Raw genomic sequence first — 22246 nt, forward strand, 5'->3', positions numbered from 1 at the left:
GTAGCTGTGATTACAAGTGCATTGTTTCTTCTGCTGTGTAGAAATCTCACCATAAGTACATATTGAACTGAAACTGAAAAAATTATTAATTGGTAATTGCAGCGCTCTCACATATACGAAAAGGCAGCAAGGAGTATACCGCAACTACCCCAAATCGTAGTAATCTTTGAAAATAAACTAAAAAACTCCTGTGCGCTCTAAAAGTTTATTAGTAGCAATCACAATAAAAACAAATGAATTATTTATAAGACACTTAATAGTGCCACACCACATAACGACACACTCCAATTGACAGCAACTCACAGCACACCACAGCACCACACACACACCCTCTTTGATTGAAACTGAAAAGAGAACAACTGAAAGAAAACAGCACTAGAATTTTCAGCTCATTTTCTATAGTGAGTACTATCACATTAAAAGGAAAATCACTAGTTACAGCCAGTGCACACAGTGCGTATATTGGTATAATACACAATTCATGCTTTATATGTAAACTGTACTTTGGTTCACTTTCCAGCATTCAAAAATCAATAGTGACGGGACGGCATCTAAGTCCAGATGATGACTTGCTCCTTAGAGATGGATGATCAGCTTCAGGATGTGACCTCACAAGATAACAAGAAGTGAATATCTGGGGACTGGTGGACATTACAAGAACATATACTGTATACACAGCACAAGATACTGTATAGACAGCACAAGTCTTATGCCTCTTTGGGCCCGCTCCAGTTCACTTTTTCTCCTAAGTCTTCTCCTAGGTGATATTTTCACATTGTAAATAAAATGCATTTTAAGCCACTGGGAAATACTCAAAATAATTTTGAAAGTACTTTTTCTCCTATTTTTTGGTACGTTTTCAATTGCAGAGTGCAAAAGTTATATTAATAGAAGATGAAAAATGATCTCCTTCAGAATCAGAATCAAGTTTATTCGCCAAGTATGGCAGTTGTCGTACCCGGAATTGGTTGTGGTACACATGGCATCTTTACATGGCAGACAGAACAACAACAACAGGAATTACAATGACACAGGTATAGCAGCATGCCTTGCAGATACCGGTGAACATTCATGGGAGCTCTGGCAGATACTAGGGAACACTCATGGGAGCACTAGCAGCTATAGTGTGGGCCAGTACTACCCAGAGTGGAGAGAGTTCTGAGATCGGGGTGCTAGCTAGGAGATAGAGTTCAGGTGGAGAACAGCTTGAGGGAAGAATGTTTTCCTGCGCCTGGTGGGTCTGGAGTAGATGGTCCTGTAACGTCAGCCTGTTGGCATGAGCTCGAAGTGGCGATTCCCCGGTTGGGAGGGGTCGCCAGAGACCTTGGAAGCCCTCGACCCGAGTCTCGCCGTGTGGAGCAGGTCTAGTGGTGGCAAGGGTGATCCTATGATTTTCTCCGCAGTGTCGATTACCCTTTGAAGTTTGTGCTTGTCCTTGGCGGATGCTCCTGTGTACCATACTATGACAGAGTATGGATTCCTTGGTAGCGATATAGAAGCTGGTCAACAGTTCGCGCGGCATGCCGAATCTCTTTAGTTGACGCAAGAAGAATAGCCTCTGCTGGGCCTTCTTCTGTATCCTGGAAGTGTTTTGCTCCCACCTGAGGTTCTTGGTTATGGTTGTGCCAAGGAATCGTACATCGGACACGCTGGAGACCGCAGTACCATCGATGAGGACAGGGGAGAGCACAGGGGGGTGCTTCCTGAAGTCTACAGTGAGCTCAACAGTTTTTGTTGCATTGAGAACGAGATTGTTCTCCTTGCACCAACTGCTAATCCTCTCGATCTCGCTTCAAAATTGAAACAAAACAGAACCTCTTTCAAAACCATTTTTCACCTGTCTAATCACCTCCTTCTACATTCCTACATTCATGGTCTGGGACAAATAATAAGCTCTTTGGTTTTCAATATAACCTCTATGCTGATGACACCCAAATCTATTTTTCAGCCCCCGACTTCTCCACACTATTACCTAAAGTCCCAGACTGTCTATCCGCTGTATCTACATTCATGTCATCCGGTTTCCTTAGACTTAAAGAGACTCCGTAACAAAAATTACATCCTGTTTTTTATCATCCTACAAGTTCCAAAAGCTATTTGTAAGGCTTGGTGGTGTATTCTCCACAGTCAGCATGCAACGTATGAGCTGACGTGGAGGAGGTACACACACTAGCACAAGGAAACAGGCTATCCCTAGTATAGTGGAGGGGAGGACTGACTCCAAAAGGAGATTGTGGCGCACAGAGCCGGTGCAGATCCGACAGCCACAAACAATACTTTTGCGATAACGTCTCAGCGCAAGGTAGCGCTGAGCGCATAAACCAGAACTGAGGAGATCAAGACAGGTAGACAGAATGAACGCTTGCTAGCTAGCCGCTACTTAGTGACAGCAAGCGTCCACAACAAGACAGACTGGAATGAGGCAGCCAATGCGTTTGCAGCGATGGCGTGCCTCACAAAGACAGGACAGGATAGTCAGGAAATAGCAGGATCAAGATAGATGAACGTAACACAGACAAAAATACAATAAGTATGTTTTCCTAGCGTATTACAATTACAGCTATCAATGAAACTATTTGTAACGTCTGACTAACATATGTATATATCGGCAATGAACCGATATATGACATAAGCAGGAACACTGACTTAGGACTGGAACGATACAGGGAACAGGACTCAGAAGGATTCGCTATCTCTTCGCAGAGATGAACGCAATCCACAAACGGTAACAGGACAGGATTCAGAAGGATTTGTTATCTCCTCGCAGAGATGAACGCAATCCACAAACAGGACCAGGAACAGGATAACTAGCTCAGCACGGGTGATCAACGTGCTAGAACTGACTAGCTGAACACAGGATATAAACAGTTCGTGTACGTATATATCAGCGTCACTGATGTATCAACGTAACACGAATACAAGGAAAATAATAAACGTGCTGGTATGCATATATATGGGCAATGAACCAATATATGATGCAAAACCAGCAAAGTATCTTTAGAACAAGAAACACGATCGGGGGCTGAAGCAACAGCAAGACAGGCTTAAACTGAAGCTATGAAAACCCGAGGAGTCCTGCAGGAAGCAGATCTTTATACTGAGGTCATCCAATGGGAGCAGACATGCAGATTCCCACACAGGTGAATGATAATCAGTCACAAGCTGACAGCAGGGAAAGGCAGACAAAGCTATGCAGCTTGCATGAAAAGAGATCAGAACTACCTGAGCTGCAGCACTACTACTTCCAGCAATACCTGCTGCAGCAGCGATCATGACAGTACCCCCACCCTTAAAAGCGGATTCCAGACGCTTTTCAAAACTGAAATTCCCAACAAAACAGTCTGACTGATAATTCATGATGACCGGGACAGCCCGGCAAGACCGAATTCCAGAATCAGTCCCCACAAGACTGGACCCATCAGAACCAGAACCTACAGAACCATGCCCATCAGTACTACAAGCCCCAGTGTGACACCCATCAGAACCATGATTTCCAAAAGAAAGCCCTCCGAAACTCCCTGAGCGATACCCACCGCCTTCCAGGAACCGTTCAAAAACGCCAAAGCCTTTGCAATGCCCACCGGGACTGTCTTTACCAACACAAAACCCACTGTTGAACCAGTCCAAGGCACCAGGACAAGTTTTCTCAGAGACCTCCCAGAACACCTTGAAGCTTCAAAGAGATCTCCATAGGTCAGAATGCCCCTTAGGCTCACATGGAGAACTATCAAGAACCCCTATGGAACCTAGGGCAATTCCCGAGTCAGGGCCACAAGGACAAACATCAAGATCAGGGCTTTCAGGGACCAGAACCATCTCTGGGCATGCAGGCAGACTGGCAACATCAGAACATGTTCCCACTAAGGAAGCATCAGAGAACGCTAACACCTTAGACACACTTGGTCATTCTGGCACACAAAGAACATCTGGGCACACTGGCACAAGAGAAACTTCTGGGCATGTCAAGGAACTGTGAGCCTCAGGGTCAGCCAAGACAGGACCAAAACCAGGACTGGCCAAAAAAAAAATCATCATGACTAGACTTCGCAACTACTGGACTTTTACACGAGAATGCAGGATCAGACTTAGATGTCGCTGATTCCAGCAAAGTCAGTAACAAATCAGATTCAGGGGCACTAACAAGACAGGACAAATCTTCTGATGTATGCACTGAACCAGATAGGGACTCCACAACTACCTCTGGACTGGACAGAGACTCATCTAATACACTGGATTGGAGCTCATGAGGCGCTGCAGAACAAGTCAGTATTGCAGCAGCCCCCACTGGACTAGGCAAAACTGAGGAATTCCCTGGACAGGAAGGGGACTCTGGAACCTCTGCCACAGCGGCCAGAGAACCAGAATCTTTCAGGATACAGGGCTGGGTTTCAGGAACACTCATCAGACCGGACTGAAATTCTGAGATTTCTATTATTTTGACCAGAGAATCAGAATTATCCATGTTACAGGGCAAGACTTCTGAAACATTCAGAGGACAGGGCTGGAGTTCCTCGGCTGTTACAACACTGGAGAGGGACTCAACAACATTGGTTAAATCAGACTGTGTACAGGGCAAGGTATCTAACACACTTGCTGACGAGGACAATATTTCAATGGCTTCTGCTTTGCTGGGCAGAAATTCATCAAGTTTTATTAGAGCAGACTGTAATTCCAAAACAGCTGCTAGACAAGTGAATATTACTGCAACACCAACTGAGGTAAGCAGTGCCTCAGACTCCTCTGCTAGAGGGTTTTGAAGTATCCAAAGTACTGGGTGAAGCATAAGACTCTGCGACCACAGCTTCACTGGACAGGATCACTGAACAGTCCATATTGCAGGGCAAAACCATGGAAGCACCTGCTGGACAGCATAATGATTCTGTGACCTGAGTTTCATTGGAGAGATCTACTGCACAATTCATGGTACAGGGCAAATTTACTGGAACATTTTCTGAACAAGGTAATATTTCTGCGATTTCAGGTTCACATAGCAGATGCTCTGCGCTATTCACGAAACTAGAGCGAGGTGTAGAAACAGGAAGATCAAGACACAATGTTTGTGCATCTGAATCACCATTCCTTTGTAAAATTGGAAAATTCAGATGCTGGGGTTCTGAGGTTTCTAGACAGGATTGCTGGGACTCGGAAACTGATGTAGTGCATCTATTGGCATCTGCTGGATCAGACAGGAGTTGAACTTTATTAACACAGGTAATTTCTGCAGAAGTGTTTGCAGAGGCAGGCAAGATTTTTCTGGTGTCTGTTTCTCTGAACAAAGACTCATGAGTACTGGCTAGACTGGACTCGGAAGTCAGCAGGACCTCTGGATTCTCTGCTGAGAAATTTGTGCAGGGCAAGGTTAAGAAAGTATCAGTGGCTTCTGTTTTACTGGGAAGTAACACTAAGTTATCCATGGTACAGGGTGGAATTGCAAGAACTTCAATTTCACACAAAAAGAACTCCGAATCACCTGCTGAATCAGCCAAAGGTGCTGAAGCAGACGGGTCAGAACGCCAAATTTGCGAATTCGGAGTCACATAAAAATCATCCAAAATCAGTTCCCACACATCAATCAAAGGAGCCACACAGTCATACCTACACACACCAGTCTCTATTAGGTTATAGGCTGACTTAATGCATGCATTCAATACCATTTCACTTTTTGCACTGTAAAATTGACAAAATGAACTTCAATCATTCTTCCATTCACAGACCAGGGCTTCCATCTCTCCCCTCTCGAATGGAGGATCCCATGCATACTTAACAGCGAAACATTCAGGCTGATTACAGTTTGCAGATATGATTGTGGCAGGCACATGTATAGGGTTAATTAGCAGGTGATTGGCAGATTCCTTATTCTTAAGAATCTCCAATACCTGTAGCAAGTGTTGAACTGTAGTGTATGCAAACTTCCCTTGCTTCACAAATAAGTTGATTTGTTCAATACTCTGTAATATCTCCTCATAATCATACTCAGATAATTCTTTTAAACAAAAATCTTTATTTTCCCTAGCCAGGGAGGAAAGTTCATTAGTAGTTTCATAAGTCCATTTAACTCCCCTGAAAGACAATTGCATTTCATTATCTGTTAATGGCAGAATCTCATTATAGGTCTCAGTCGCTAAGGATAACGACTCTGCAGATCGGACACGTTTCTTAGAACGTTTGCGTTTTGCCTTAGACCCTGCTACCTTTGGTGATTTATTCAAAGCTGCAGGAAAATTATCAGTAACACTCTCTGCTTGCTGATCATTTTTGCAAACAATTGAAGGGGAAGCTGATTAGCCTGCTGCCAGGAGTTCATTTAGAGGAAAAGGCAATGGATCTATGCGCAACCAGTTATGGATCACAAACGCTAGAAATTCCAGCGGTCTCTCTTTCAAATCGGAATGATTGAGAACATCAAATGCCCACTGAAATAATTCTCCTTTAAACAAAATATAACTTAGTTGGAGTGCCCAGGTTGAAACAGGAGTCGCTTGGAGATCGGGATTGGCCAGGAACCTGGCACATTCAGAGAAAAACTCATTTTCTGTTTCAGAGATAAGTTCTTCAAATTTCTTAAAGGAACAGGAACCATAATTAACAGTGTCATACTTTCTGGGAATCCCCCCCACAATGGGGATTGGTAATGGGGTTTTCATAATGTAAGGCTTGGTGGTGTATTCTCCACAGTCAGCATGCAACGTATGAGCTGACGTGGAGGAGGTACACACACTAGCACAAGGAAACAGGCTATCCCTAGTATAGTGGAGGGGAGGACTGACTCCAAAAGGAGATTGTGGCGCACAGAGCCGGTGCAGATCCGACAGCCACAAACAATACTTTTGCGATAACGTCTCAGCGCAAGGTAGCGCTGAGCGCATAAACCAGAACTGAGGAGATCAGGACAGGTAGACAGAATGAACGCTTGCTAGCTAGCCGCTACTTAGTGACAGCAAGCGTCCACAACAAGACAGACTGGAATGAGGCAGCCAATGCGTTTGCAGCGATGGCGTGCCTCACAAAGACAGGACAGGATAGTCAGGAAATAGCAGGATCAAGATAGATGAACGTAACACAGACAAAAATACAATAAGTATGTTTTCCTAGCGTATTACAATTACAGCTATCAATGAAACTATTTGTAACGTCTGACTAACATATGTATATATCGGCAATGAACCGATATATGACATAAGCAGGAACACTGACTTAGGACTGGAACGATACAGGGAACAGGATAACTAGCTCAGCACGGGTGATCAACGTGCTAGAACTGACTAGCTGAACACAGGATATAAACAGTTCGTGTACGTATATATCAGCGTCACTGATGTATCAACGTAACACGAATACAAGGAAAATAATAAACGTGCTGGTATGCATATATATGGGCAATGAACCAATATATGATGCAAAACCAGCAAAGTATCTTTAGAACAAGAAACACGATCGGGGGCTGAAGCGACAGCAAGACAGGCTTAAACTGAAGCTATGAAAACCCGAGGAGTCCTGCAGGAAGCAGATCTTTATACTGAGGTCATCCAATGGGAGCAGACATGCAGATTCCCACACAGGTGAATGATAATCAGTCACAAGCTGACAGCAGGGAAAGGCAGACAAAGCTATGCAGCTTGCATGGAAAGAGATCAGAACTACCTGAGCTGCAGCACTACTACTTCCAGCAATACCTGCTGCAGCAGCGATCATGACACTATTCTAATGTGTTCTGGCTTACTGCAGCACGTTCTACTATCACCATCTCTGTAATAAATCAACTTATCTCTCTCTTGTCAGACTTGTCAGCCTGTGTCTGGAAGGCTGCCAATTTCTTCAGTGTTGTGGTTCTGTGATGTATCTCCCCCCTCCAGGCCCCTCTCTGCACACTGCCTGTGTATTATTTAGATTAGGGCAGCTTCTCTCTTATCTTTTACAAGCTGGATAAATCCTCCTCTGAGCTGGCTGGGCTTTCACATACTGAGGAATTACATACAGGCAGAGCTGTCTGCACTCTGCAGGAAGAAACAGCCTGACACTTCAGTGGAAGATAGCTGCAGGGGGAAAGAAACACACAAATGATCTCTTGAGATTCAAAAGGAAGGCTGTATACAGCCTGCTTGTGTATGAATGTATTTTCTATGTGTGGACATACTGTACATCAACCTACTTCCTGTTTTGGTGGCCATTTTGTTTGTTTGTAAACAAACTTTTTAAAACTGTTTTTAACCACTTTTAATGCGGCGAGGAGCGGCGAAATTGTGACAGAGGGTAATAGTAGATGTCCCCTAACGCACTGGTATGTTTACTTTTGTGCGATTTTAACAATACAGATTCTCTTTAACATGAACAAAACAGAGACTGTGATATTTCCACCTTCTCTCTCTGTTCCACCCACCATAGTGACCATCATTGTAGAAAACACCTCAATAACCTCAACTCCTAAAGCTCGCTGTCTTGGGGTAATTCTGGACTCTAAGCTCTCATGTAAACCACATATTAACACATTATCTACCTACTGTTACTTCCAACCTTAAAAACATTTCCTTTTCACAGGAGGCAACCAAAATGCTTGTACATGCTCTATTATATCCTGTCTTAAGTACAGTAACTCCCTCTGTGTTCTATCAAAAAGCAGACTGGCACCTCTCCAGTCCCTACTAAACTCTACTGCCCGTCTCATCCACCTCTCCTACTGCTCCTCTGAGGCAGCCCTTCTCTGCCAATCTCTCACCATTGGTTACTAATTACCCAAAGGATCTAGTTTAAACTTCTCACTCTATCATACAAAGCTCTACACAAGTTGTTACCTCCATTAATCTGCAGATACTATCCCACCTGGAACCTTAGCTCCTCCCAAGAGAGAGATGCAGTGGAGGGGTGTCTGGGCACCCTGGAGAAAATAACACAGGAGACAAAAAAACGGGAGCCCAAATAGCGTATTATGTCAATAAGTAAACAGATTAAGTATAAAATAAATGGGCTACTCTCAAAGGTGGGTTGCAGTGAGGCAACTGACCACAAGAAGCAGGTGGAGACAATTAACCTGACTCCACTCAGGGTGTCCCGGCTGGGACTAGGATGCGGTCACTCTTCTTTCTAAAAATAACAAACTCCCAAAATGATTGGTACCATATGTGGTCTGTTTGAAACCCCTCCTACAGCAGAGTGTGGGGAGATTACTTAAGTACAACAGGGGTGAAGAAGCACCCAAGATTGTATAAAACTATAAAACAGTAATAAAAACGTAAAGTAGTGAGGCGGCTTACCTCAATGACGACATTCTCTCGACGCCCTCCATGCTATTAGCTGTCTACACTTATATCGGCCTGTAGAAGCGGCCTTGGACCCATGAAATGCGTTACCTGTGCTAAATAGAAATCCTTTTTCTCTTGTGAGAATGTCGTCATTGAGGTAAACCAACTCACAACTTTACGTTTTTATTGCTGTTTTTAACTCAGTTTTATACAATTCTGGGTGCTTCTTCAACCCTGTTGTTCTCCCAAGAGACCCTTTTGTCCTCTAGCTTGGTCACCTCCTCTCACTCACGTATCCAGGATTTCTCATGAGGATACCCTCTCCTCTGGAACTCTCTCTCACAGCCTGTTCTTCATGCTCCGAGCCTGGAAACCTCCAAAAGTACTATCAAAACACACCTTTTCAGACAAGCCTATAATTTGTTTTAAGTTGCAATGGAGACTCACTGCTTCATCTGCCAACTCCTGAGTCTCCTAGGTGAGGAGGGTGACAACGACTGGGTGGGGGAGGGTGACACTGGGTGAGGAGGGTGACAACGACTGGGTGGGGGAGGGTGACACTGGGGAAGAAGGGTGACAATGACTGGGTGGGGGAGGGTGACACTGGGGGAGAAGGGTGACAATGACTGGGTGGGGATGGGTGACACTGGGGGAGAAGGGTGACAACGACTGGGTGGGGGAGGGTGACACTGGGGGAGAAGGGTGACAATGACTGGGTGGGGGACGGTGACACTGGGGGAGAAGGATGACAGCGACTGGGTGGGGGAGGGTGACACTGGGGGAGAAGGGTGACAACGACTGGGTGGGGGAGGGTGACACTGGGGGAGAAGGGTGACAAGGACTGGGTGGGGGAGGGTGACACTAGGTGAGGAGGGTGACAAGGACTGGGTGGGGGAGGGTGACACTAGGTGTCCTCACCTAGTGTCACCCTCCCCCACCTAGTCCTTGGGTGACAACGACTGGGTGGGGGTGACACTGGGGGAGAAGGAAAAAAAAACATAGGGGGAGAAGGAAAAAACATATATATCCAGGCACATCGCCTCTAGTTAGGACATTAAATAAGTTATTAAGGAAAGGGAGGTGCTGAAGGGGGTGTGGCCAGAAAACAGCAAAATCTATTAACCCTTCGCACTCTCGCATGCAAATGTTCAAACAAATGCATTCACAGATTATCTCATCCAGGCACCACTGTTATCCCTACAACTAAGTTAAAAGCCAGGGTCTTAGTTCACAGAAGAATGCATTCTTATGCTTAGTCACCTATACTGCGCAGAAGTACCCAGGTAAACATAGGTGTCCTAACTCTGGCCCTGTAACATGCATAGTGCAAACATGCAAACACATTCATTGCATAAAACTTATCAATGGATTAGGAGCACACATCCTGACGTCCTGCAATGAATGTGTTTGCATGTCTGCACTATGCATGTTACAGGGCCAGTTAGGACACCTATGTTTACCTGGGTACCTCTGTGCAGTATAGGTGACTAAGCATAAGAATGCATTCTTCTGTGAACTATTCTTATGCTTAGTCACCTATACTGCGCAGAAGTACCCAGGTAAACATAGGTGTCCTAACTCTGGCCCTGTAACATGCATAGTGCAGACATGCAAACACATTCATTGCAGGACGTCAGGATGTGTGCTCCTAATCCATTGATAGGTTTGATGCAATGAATGTGTTTGCATGTCTGCACTATGCATGTTACAGGGCCAGAGTTAGGGCACCTATGTTTACCTGGGTACTTCTGCGCAGTATAGGTGACTAAGCATAAGAATGCATTCTTCTGTGAACTAAGACCCGGCTTTTAACTTAGCTGTAGGAATAACAGTGGTGCCTGGATGAGAGAATCTGTGAATACATTTGTTTGAACATTTGCATGCGAGAGTGCGAAGGGTTAATAGATTTTTGCTGTTTTCTGGCCACACCAACTTCAGCACCTCCCTTTCCTTAATAACTTATTTAATGTCCTAACTAGAGGCGTTCTTCTGTGAACTAAGACTGCGGCTTTTAACTTAGCTGTAGGGATAACAGCGGTGCCTGGATGAGAGAATCTGTGAATGCATTTGTTTGAACATTTGCATGCAAGAGTGCGAAGGGTTAATAGATTTTTACTGGTGAAGGGTGACAACGACTGGGTGGGGGAGGGTGACAACGACTGGGTGGGGGAGGGTGACACTGGGGGAGAAGGGTGACAACGACTGGGTGGGGGAGGGTGACACTGGGGGAGAAGGGTGACAACGACTGGGTTGGGGAGGGTGACACTGGGGGATAAGGGTGACAACGACTGGGTGGGGGAGGGTGACACTAGGGGAGAAGGGTGACAACGACTGGGTGGGGGAGGGTGACACTAGGAGCGGAGAAGACACTGACAGGGCTCTCTCACCCATTTCTTCTCCTCTTCGTGTAGCTGCCTGGTCTCCATGTGGTTGCCGGAGGGTGTGCAGCAGGTTGGGGGCGTGCCTGATGCGGCCAGGCTGCCGATCCGATTAGAGGAGCTCTAGGGGCGGAGCTGACAGGCAGGAACAGCACGCTGAGGGGCAGGGCTGATGCAGCCCGATATCAGCGCTGATTGGAGGGTGGGCGAGGAGCAAGCTGAGGGCGAGGGAAATGTAGCTGGGTGGCCGCGCCTACCAGAGTCCGTCCGACGGTGGCCAGTGTCCTGCTGCTGGGACGTACTACGAGCCGAAGCGGGACGTTTCCCGGGACACAGTGCTGCCCGGGACACAGGACCCCAAAAGTGGAACATGTCACACCAAATGCGGGACGTCTGGTCAGCATACCTTAGTGTGAGGGGGAGTGGGATTCAGAAGTAATGTCTATCATGGGGGGTACACTGATTCAGGACCCCCAAGCTAGCCATAGGCAGGTGGGTGTATGCTGATTCTGGGCCCCTAAGCTATTCATAGACAGGTGGGTGTATGCTGATTCAGGGTCCTTAACCATTTCAGCCCGCGGGGATTTTTCACCTTATGCATCAGAGCAATTTTCACCTCCCATTCATTCGCTAATAACTTTATCACTACTTAACATAATTTATTGATCTATATCTTGTTTTTTTCCGCCACTAATTAGGCTTTCTTTGGGTGGTGCATTTTGCTAAGAATTATTTTTTTATAAAAGCATTTTAACAGGATTAATAAGAAAAAAATGCATTATTTCTCAGTTTTCGTCCATTATAGCTTTAAAATAATCCACGTTACCATAATTAAAACCTATGTATTTTGTTTGTTATGACACCATTTAAATTTTGTCCCTATCACAATGTATGCTGCCAATATTTTATTTGGAAATAAAAGTGCATTTTTTCCATTTTGCGCCCATCACTATTTACAAGCTTATAATTTAAAAAATGTTCGTAGTATACCCCCTTCAAATGCATATTTAAAAAGTTCAGACCCTTAGGTAACTATTTATGTCTTTTTTTTTTTTTTTATTGTAATTTTTTTTTTCCATTAAAACTTTTATTTGGGTAATATTTTGGTGTGGGAAATAAAGTTAATTTTTAATGTTATTATATGTGTAAATTGTAATGTAAAAAATATGTAGATGTAGTTTTACTATTTGGCTACAAGATGGCCACTGTGATGATCCGCTCAGCTGGCTGCACAGGCAGACAGCTGTTTGTCCATTCCTCTAGTCTGTGGGCTGCAGGTCTCTGGAACAGAGACCTGTCTTTCCATTGCAAGTTTCTGGTCTGTTCTCTTGCTGGGGAATTTGCATACATTCGTTATGCAAATCCCCTACCTGCCTTCTTTGATGACTGGCACTATAAGAGCTTTATGTTTCCCAGAATGCTTTGCTGGACATTTCCTTTCCATGGTCTGTTCCTGATGGACACTGCTGGAGTGTCAGCCATTGCTATCTAGTATAGTTAATGCCTCGGGGTTGCTTTAGGCTCCCCTTCTAGCCCAGTCAGGTTGTATTATCTGTATTGCCTGTTCTGTCTTGTCTTGCCTGTTGCCATTGTCCTGCCCCAATGGTGGTCGACAGGAAATGGTTCTGATCTCTGTTCTTGGAGTATAGCTGGTGCAGCGGTTGCTACCAGCTATCTCTTCTGTTCGGTCTCCTGGGATCGCGCTAGCTACTTTTCGCTAGCGCTGGGGATCCTTCTGTTCTGTCTTCTGGGATCGCGCTAGCTACTTTTCGCTAGCGCTGGGATCCTATCTCTCGTTTGTCCCTGTTTTCGTGTGTCTGTCTTGTCCGCTACGCTTGCTGCAGGCTCGGTGAGGTAACCGTTAAGCAAGCGCTCGCGTCCTCTGTTTCATGTTTGTCTGTTAATGGTTAGTTAGGCGTGCTTGTCTCTATTGTGCTTATCACGTGGAGATCGCGCATAACCGCGTGCATTGTTGCGAATGAGTGCGGTGTTCGCGGTTAGCTAGCGTTGTTGTTTTCCGTATCTCCTTATTGTATTTGCTGTGCCTTTGCTACCCTCGTATTCTATTCTGATCTGCCTTGTGTCACGTCTGGAGATCGCACCTCTCGCGATCGCGTTCCTATTTCATATCTGCTGTTGTGTGTGCGCGGTCGCGGGGTGGCGACTGGATTGGCGCACACACATACAACCTGTCCCTTTGCTCAATCTCATTCGCAATCGCCTCTCTTGCGATTGCGTTCTGCGCTTCGTACAATTCCTGTCTGGCACTTGTGGAGGTACAGAGGATTGGTTCCTCTGCACTCCCCAGCGCCATCTGCCGACAGGAATTTCCCTCTACAGGTGCGTAGCACCTTTTGCTGGGTGCCTGCAAATATACGCTTGTGGAGGATTTCCGCCGTGTCAGCGCACGCGTTGTGCGCTGATCACGGAGAAAGTTCCACAATCGTTACAGCCATCTTGAGTTTTTGTTTTTCTCCTTGTGCTTCTCGCTAACCAGAAGCACAAGGCGGACGCGGAAAATGTTATGGGCAGAAAGACTAAAGCCTCTAGTAAGAGAGCTTAGTTTTTTCTGCTGGGGTCACGGATCGGTGATCGGGAACCATGTTCCCGTTCACTGATCCCAGGGCTACCGGGGGACAGCAGGGGGGCACTCCCGCGATCGCGCACTGCAGCAGAGCAGCCGCCTGGACGTGAGCATTACGTCCGGGCGGCAGAAATGGTTAAGCTAGCCACAAGCAGGTGGGTGTATGCTGATTCAGGGCCCCCAAGCTAGCCACAGGCAGTTGGGTGTGTGCTGATTCAGGCCCCTAAGCTAGCCACAGGCAGGTGGGTGTATGCTGATTCAGGGCCCCTAATATAGCCACAGGCAGGTGGGTGTATGCTGATTCAGGGTCACTAAGCTAGCCACAGGCAGGTGGGTGTGTGATTCAGGCCCCTAAGCTAGCCACAGGCAGGTGGGTGTATGCTGATTCAGGGCCCCTAATATAGCCACAGGCAGGTGGGTGTATGCTGATTCAGGGCCCCTAATATAGCCACAGGCAGGTGGGTGTATTCTGATTCAGGGTCACTAAGCTAGCCACAGGCAGGTGGGTGTGTGATTCAGGGTCCCTAAGCTAGCCACAGGCAGGTGGGTGTATGTATGCTGATTCAGGGCTCCTAAGCTAGCCTGAGGCAGGTAGATGACTGACACTGAAAGATTGGTAACAAAAACAGATAATCGTATCCAGTTCTTGACATTTCACTCAAACGCAAAGATTTGGTATTGTTCAAAATCTTTATTGTACTAATATTGAAACTTGGACCCTGTTTTGCATATGTTTTTTTTTTTTAGATCTGGAATGTTGTCTTTATTTGCTCCCCTCTGAATTGGCTTTTTAGCTGATTATTTTTTTCACACTATTCACAATGGCTTCTTTATCGATACCAAACAACTTGAGCAGTTCTTCTGGTTTACCACTGCGAGGGACCCCAGATACTGCCAGCGACTTGACTGTTATGCCAGGCTCTCCAACCACAGCAGCTGCCACTGCTTCTCCAATGCCACCTAGTGTTCAGAATTAACAGATAACATGTTATACACCTGTCGGGATTACATCTCTGTTTATCGCAAATTAGCACATCAAATGACTTAAAAAAACAAAAAGCAGAAAGGCACTGTGTGCATGGAATCCCCACTGTCAGACTGTATTTTTTTCTTTTGAAAGAGGAGGTTTGTTCAAAGTTTTCCCGAGGATAAATGCCACTGCCAGGTTTCTGTATGTCATTTGGTCCTGCTCAAAAACTATCATGACCACATTCAGTTTTTTCCAGTAGTGTGCAGTTTCTCCTTTATTGGTACCCAGAGATACCCCCAATCTTTCAGGATCCTGGCAGTGCTTGTACAGATGCCTAGTATTTCTGTGTGGATACTGAAGTAGTTCTGCTTGAATATAATGCATTTCCTCTATTCATGCTGAAATGGAGTCATTACTGCTGAGTCCTGCTTAAAGGGGTTCTTTCGCGAAAAAAGTAGGCAGTTAAAAAATGTGACAGATGACAGGTTTTGGGCCAGTCCATCTTTTTAAGGGGGATTCTCAGGGCTTTCTTTGTTTTCAACAGCATTTCCTGAACAACAGTTGCAAAATCTAACTGACATAATAGTGTGCAAGTGATTAGGGAGGCCGGCTGGTATCTTGCCATTTTGGCAGTTAAACTGCTGTTCAGGAAATGCTGTTGAAAACAAAGAAAGCCCTGAGAATCCCCCTTAAAAAGATGGACTGGCCCAAAACCTGTCATCTGTCACATTTTTTAACTGCCTACTTTTTTCGCGAAAGAACCCCTTTAATTAATATGAACTGCTCTTACATTCAGTGGTCAGATTTTTCATCCTTCTTGATATGCAATACAGTATGTACTTTAGGTGTTTGAAATGGATTAGTGATAAGGTTGAGTTGAATTGACTCACTATGAATACGTTTTGCGGGTCAGGTACAAAATACTGGGGGCGTAAGTTGCGATTACTACAGTGATTTCGCAAGGCTGACCTACCTCTTCTGATTTTTATGCTGCTGTAGGTGGCTGGCTTTCTTCTATTTTGAGAGTTTCACTCGCTACAGTACTGTACTAGATTATTTGAGGAATTTATGAGTTAAAAAACAGTTGGCTAGGTTTATTTCCAAAATTTGAGGGAAGTTTATGGAAACATAACTGTCTTGTCAGTCAAAAATCAACTAGTTACATGTTAATGGCCTTTTGATGCTGAGGAACGTGCTTAGACATGAGTTGAAAATACCAAACAAGTTCCTAAAAAAAAAAGCACCCACCTAATGTGTGTGAAGTATTTTACATTATTCTAATATGAAACCCACGATCTGGTACAGTTTTGTTATATGCATTTAAACCATTCTTTTGATTTCATTATGCATGAAAAGGTTTGTTAAAAAAATGCTGTAGTTTTTGCAAAATAAAAATTACCTTCTATACCATTTCAGGTATTCTCAGTTTCCTCTTGCAGTTAGCTTACCAGGAAGCATGACTTCAGACTATGATTCAATATGGGTTTAGCTGAGAGCTATCAATCACCTCCATTGGTGCACATATGACTAAACTGGAAATGCCTGAGACTGAATGGAATGTACACAGGGAGATTAGGTCCTTTTGGATCTATAAATTGATGCGCCATTAATTTTCCCTTATTATTATTAAAATTCTACAATGTTTAAATACTACAGTATTAAGTAATACAGTATTAAATAATCTCCTGTAAAAGAGCTGGTAACAAAGTTGAGAAAAAAAATTCAGGTGGATATACCGCTACACTCTGGCAATGGACAGAGCTGGACCTGGGCGGCCTGGGCCAGTGTTCAAGCTAAAAGGAAAGAGTGGGTCTGTTTCAATGTCTCCAAAATGTATTAAGGACTTATCCCAGAACAGAAGGACATGCAAAATGCTGACATGTTTCGGACCTGGTGTGGTCCTTAATTATAGCAACCTATGATTAAGGACCACACCAGGCCCGAAACATGTCAGCATTGTGCATGTCCTTCTGTTCTGGGATAAGTCCTTAATACATTTTGGAGACATTGAAGTGGACCCACTCTTTTATTTTAGTTGGTAACAAAGTTATAGCATCCTGTCACACCCTCTCACCTTCATGGTAATGATCCTCCACTGTTAGAATTCGGCCCTTGGTAGCTTTTGCACTATCCAGGATGGTTTGTCTATCCAGAGGTTTGATAGTGAATAGGTCTATGACTCGGGTGTTGATTTTTTCTATTAGAATAAAAGACATTTCCAGTAAAGAGTTAATAATGACTGTTGTAGTTAGATGTCAAACATTTTTAGTGTTTTTAAGATATTTTTTTCCTTTTACATATGATTCCGGTATTTATTTTGGTTTAAGTGTAAGAAATGTGTCATCCTGTGTGTATTGAAAAGGACCTGGCTACCTTTCTTCAGTAGCTCTGCTGCAGCGAGGGCCTCGTGGAGGGTCACGCCAGCTCCAATAACCGTCACCTGGTCATCCTTGCTCTGAAGCACCACCTAACAGAACAGAAACATATGTTAACAGACAACAGGCCATGAGGTGTACCTGGAAGATGTGATATTACCAATATTTGTATGTTCTTTCCTTTTCTTGCATAATATAACAAAGATGCTGCACAAACCACACTTGTTCTTGTGATTAGTATCAGTTAACATAAAGAAAACCTGTATTGAAAAAAGGGCCCCTGGGGGGTACTTACCTTGGGAGGAGGAAGCCTTATTTACCTTCCCGGCTCCAGTGTAGACGCAGTAGCAGCTCTTGGCTCGGGATCAGGCAGAAATAGCCGATCCCAGTCGCGTCTGCTCTACTGCACAGGCGCAAGTCCCATGCGCAGTAGACTGGCACTGACTAGGATCGGCTATTTCCGCCTGATCTGAGCCGAGAACCGCTACTTTGCTGAAACCGGGGAAGGTAAATATTGCAGGTGCTACTGCGACTGAGCCTGACAAATTGTCGGCTGTGGCTTCGGAGGGACACAGAGAGAGCACCGTGGCATGGAGGAGGATGGGGGAAGCCTCAATCGGATGCAGAGGCTTCCCCTCCCGAGGTAAGTACCCCCCAAGGGCCCTTTTTTCAAAACAGAGTCTCTTTAAAGATGACCAATGAAGGCCGACAAACAGAGAAAAAACATGTGTCTCCTATATAAGGAGGTCTTCCTCGAATACTGATGTGTCCTTGTGTCCCCCTGCAGGGACAAATAACGTTGATCGTGACAGGAAGCCGCTGAAAGCCCACAAAAGCCCCAGAATGAGACGCCGCTGAACGGGACGTCGCTGGAAGCCGGGCATCGGCCCGTGTGAACCGGCCCTAAATGGCACCCACAGTCTCTTACAACAGCACTCAGAGTCATATGACTGACAAGTGACACGACTTGAAGGTGGACAAACCCAGAATTTTTTGTGCAACTGTGAAATGCTCAACTTGTGTTTTGAAAAACCAGCAGCGAGAGAGAGGGAGAGAGAGAACTCATACACTTCATAATACCAAATACTGACCACCACCAGCCCGAGAGAGAGGGAACTCATGTACTGCTAACTGCCAAATACTTTCCACCAGCAGTCTGAATGATGCTAGGTACACACCATACAATTTTCTGTTAGATTTTCTCTTAGATTTACCTGCCAGATAGGTTTTTTCCATGTTGTAGGTAAATCTAACAGAAGAATCTAACAGAAAATTGTATGGTGTGTACCTAGCATTAGAGAGGGAACTCATGTACTACTAACTGCCAAATACTGCCCACCAGCAGCCTGAGAGAGAGGGAACTCATGTACTGCTAACTGCCAAATACTTTCCACCAGCAGTCTGAGAGAGGGAACTCATGTACTACTAACTGCCAAATACTGCCCACCAGCAGCCTGAGAGAGAGGGAACTCATGTACTGCTAACTGCCAAATACTGCCCACCAGCAGCCTGAGAGAGAGGGAACTCATGTACTGCTAACTGCCAAATACTGCCCACCAGCAGCCTGAGAGAGAGGGAACTCATGTACTGCTAACTGCCAAATACTGCCCACATGCAGCCTGAGAGAGAGGGAACTCATGTACTGCTAACTGCCAAATACTGCCCACATGCAGCCTGAGAGAGAGGGAACTCATGTACTGCTAACTGCCAAATACTGCCCACATGCAGCCTGAGAGAGAGGGAACTCATGTACTGCTAACTGCTGAATACTGACCACCAGCAGCCCGAGAGAGGGAATTATGCACTGCTAAAGGCCAAATACTGACCACCAAGAGCCTGAGAACGAGGGAACTCATAGCTGCCAAATACTGATTACAAGCAGCCTGGGAGAGAGGGAACTCATGCACTTCTAACTGCCAAATACTGACCACCAGCATCCTGAGAGAGGGAACTTGTGCACTGTTCACTGCCAAATACTGCCCACCAGCACCCTGAGAGAGAGGGAAAACATGCACCTCTAACTGCCAAATACTGCCACCAGTAGCCTGAGAAAAAGGGAACGCGTGCACTGTTTACTGCCAAATACTGGCCACCAGTAGCCTAAGGGCCCGTTTCCACTAGGAGCGGTACGATGCGGCTACAAAGCCGCATCGCACAGCGGGTGTGCTGAAACACATGCACGCAAGTGGAAAAGGTTCCACTGCGTGCATGTTGTGCGGTGCGGAGCAATCCGAAAATCTGCATCTGCTGCGTCCCATCTCCTCAACTCACTTCCGCATCAGGAGATGCGGAAGTGAAACGGCCGGCGGCGGAAGTGATGCGATGCGGCTAGGTAGCCGCATTCGCATCACTTAATAGTGGAAACAGGCCCTTAGAGAGGGAACTAATGCACTGCTAACTGTCAAATACTGACTACCAGTATCCTGAGAGAGGGAACTATGCACTTTTAACTGCCAAATACTGCCCACCAGCATCCTGAGAGAGGGAACTATGCACTGCTGTCAAATACTGACTACCAGCATCCTGAGAGAGTGAAAACACATGCACTTTTAACAACCCCATATAGGCCTTTACTTCCGTGCTGGGTTTTCTGCTACCCTGTAATGCACTGAGCCAGATTCAATATGAATGGAGACCTCTGGAGAAAAGAGATTATTTGGCAAACCTGGCTGAGGGTGCATGCATACATGACTACAATCACACGACCATGAATTCTCTAGCCATCGATAAAGTTTGGAAAGACACACGGAGAGTTTCAAATTCTTGCCACCGACTAGCAGATAATGTTGAACAAATCTATGGCAGATCTGCATGGTTATTTATTTTCTCCATTACTTCTTGTCCACTGACCTTGGCGTGCCCAATTTTGAATTCCTCATTGTTGTTGTAAATGACAGCATTCTCTGGTCGGCTTGTTCTAATGAAGCAAATTCCCTGCAATAAAAAATGAACTTTAATTATGTTTTGGTAATGTAATGAGTTAACTGCAGACAAAATGACTGTTAAATATGCAGCCACAATTCAACTGCCGACATAATCTTCTTATGGAAGATCTACCAGGTCCCAGAACATGCATGCTGAGTTGTGTGGGCAGAGGAGGAGAGCAAAGAGACAACACTTATTTTAGCAAAATTAAAACTACGGTATTTATCACTTTCAATTTCACTGAGAAATGATATTAGGGTGACTTTTCCTGGCCTTTACCAGTTGCCTAGACATCAATTATGGAAATAACTTCTTACGATTAGCTCACCTTTGTGTTTGCAGCAATTTCAACTGCTTTTTCTGCAGACACTGCATCACTTGGGTAGAATACAGTAGAGTTGGGGACAGATCGGAACATGCTCAGATCCTCCAGGCCCATCTGAGATGCTCCATCCTCACCTACAAAGCCCACAAAGCAGTATGTTAGAAGGAAAAGAGTGTTGTTGTTTTTTGTAGACTGGAACAATAAATAAAGTTATCAGAAAGAAATGATCATAGTTAAAATAGTGGGTGTAAAAGGAAAGCAGAGTTAAAGTAAAGAAAAGATTCTATACATACCTGTGGCTTTCTCCAGCCCCATACGCGCTGATCGATCCCACGCCGCCATCCACCGCTGCCCGCATCTATGAGAATCGGCTCCCGTCACTGACGTCATCGGAGCCGGGCTACGCTGGAGAAGTGCACCCTCTACGTATCTATCCAGCGGCTGCTGCAGAGATGCAAAGAGCGCACTTCTGCTATGCTAGACTGGCTCTGACTGAAGACAGGGGTGGATGGCTGCGTGGGATCGATCAGCGCGTATGGGGCTGGAGGAAGCCTCAGGTATGTATAGAAACTTTTGTTTACTTTAGCTCTGGTTCACTTTAAATTGACACTGACGCGAAAAAAACCCATAAACTGATGAGATAGTGAATTGTATGTGTAGTACGGATAATTAATAGAACATTAGTAGCAAAGAAAAGAGTCCAATATTATAGCTTTTTTTTTTTTTTTTTTTTGCATCATTTGCTAATATTTGCAGTTTACAAACTACACTCTCTATTTTAAACTATGAAACAGAGCAGAACTAATAACCCGTTGAACTGCCCTGCAGTAAAACCTTACCTGAAATTGTCTTTCACGGTTTCTTTGTTGTATAAGTGTTTCAGAAAACAGCAGCTGTTGGGTCGGAGAGCTCAGAGAACCTCTTTTGCATAGATAACAAGTGAAGTTTCTTAACTCTTCATGTACTGAAAACCATTATGAGAATCATATCTTTGCTACTATAGTACTGTTCTATTTTCTTAGCTGTACTTCACCTACATTTCATTATCTCATAATTTTACCTTCACTTCAGATTCCCTTTAAAGTGTATAAATGTGTTCCTTCTCTGCAATTTCCCTAATCTAAATTTAAAGTATTCCATAACATCTGTGCTAATATTCTATCAAGCATAAGCAACAAACGTCTATTTATCCTTCTTTTAGAGTTACAAGATTACTTCATTTCAATACAAGAATGAGTACCAAGAATCTACAAAACATATATTAATATACAAGTCATTTTCTAACTGAATAATATCTCACTGAATAATATCTCTCAACTATAGCCTGCAGCTGCTATAACTTTTTAGGAAAGGTTATGGAAACCATGGCAACAGTTTACAGCTTGGAACACTAGGACCACTAACGTGAAAAATTGTAAGAATTAAAATTCATGCATACACATACAAATAAGAA

The 22246-nt window shown here is 44.7% G+C and overlaps 2 protein-coding genes across 3 annotated transcripts in view; one reads left to right on the forward strand and one right to left on the reverse strand.

The window, feature by feature from the left end:
* TMEM40 (transmembrane protein 40) overlaps nt 1-801 on the forward strand; it is a 93524-nt gene extending 92723 nt beyond the window's left edge. Inside the window, exon 12 of the mRNA XM_068251731.1 lies at nt 521-801. Within this exon, the coding sequence (XP_068107832.1) occupies nt 521-537 (17 nt within the window). The 3' untranslated portion in view covers nt 538-801. The remainder of the gene's footprint in view (nt 1-520) is intronic.
* Nucleotides 802-14869: 14068 nt separating this feature from the next.
* The window catches only part of TKT (transketolase), a 60352-nt gene continuing 52975 nt past the window's right edge, over nt 14870-22246 (reverse strand). For both annotated transcript variants that reach the window (XM_068253646.1, XM_068253647.1), the window contains exons 10-14: nt 20797-20927; nt 20394-20477; nt 17542-17635; nt 17243-17365; nt 14870-15158 (exon numbers count right to left, since the gene is read on the reverse strand). In XM_068253646.1, coding sequence (XP_068109747.1) covers nt 14989-15158; nt 17243-17365; nt 17542-17635; nt 20394-20477; nt 20797-20927 — 602 coding nt within the window. In that variant the 3' untranslated portion in view covers nt 14870-14988. The remainder of the gene's footprint in view (nt 15159-17242; nt 17366-17541; nt 17636-20393; nt 20478-20796; nt 20928-22246) is intronic.

The sequence above is a fragment of the Hyperolius riggenbachi genome, chromosome 9 (assembly GCF_040937935.1).
Source record: "Hyperolius riggenbachi isolate aHypRig1 chromosome 9, aHypRig1.pri, whole genome shotgun sequence".
Taxonomy (NCBI): domain Eukaryota; kingdom Metazoa; phylum Chordata; class Amphibia; order Anura; family Hyperoliidae; genus Hyperolius; species Hyperolius riggenbachi.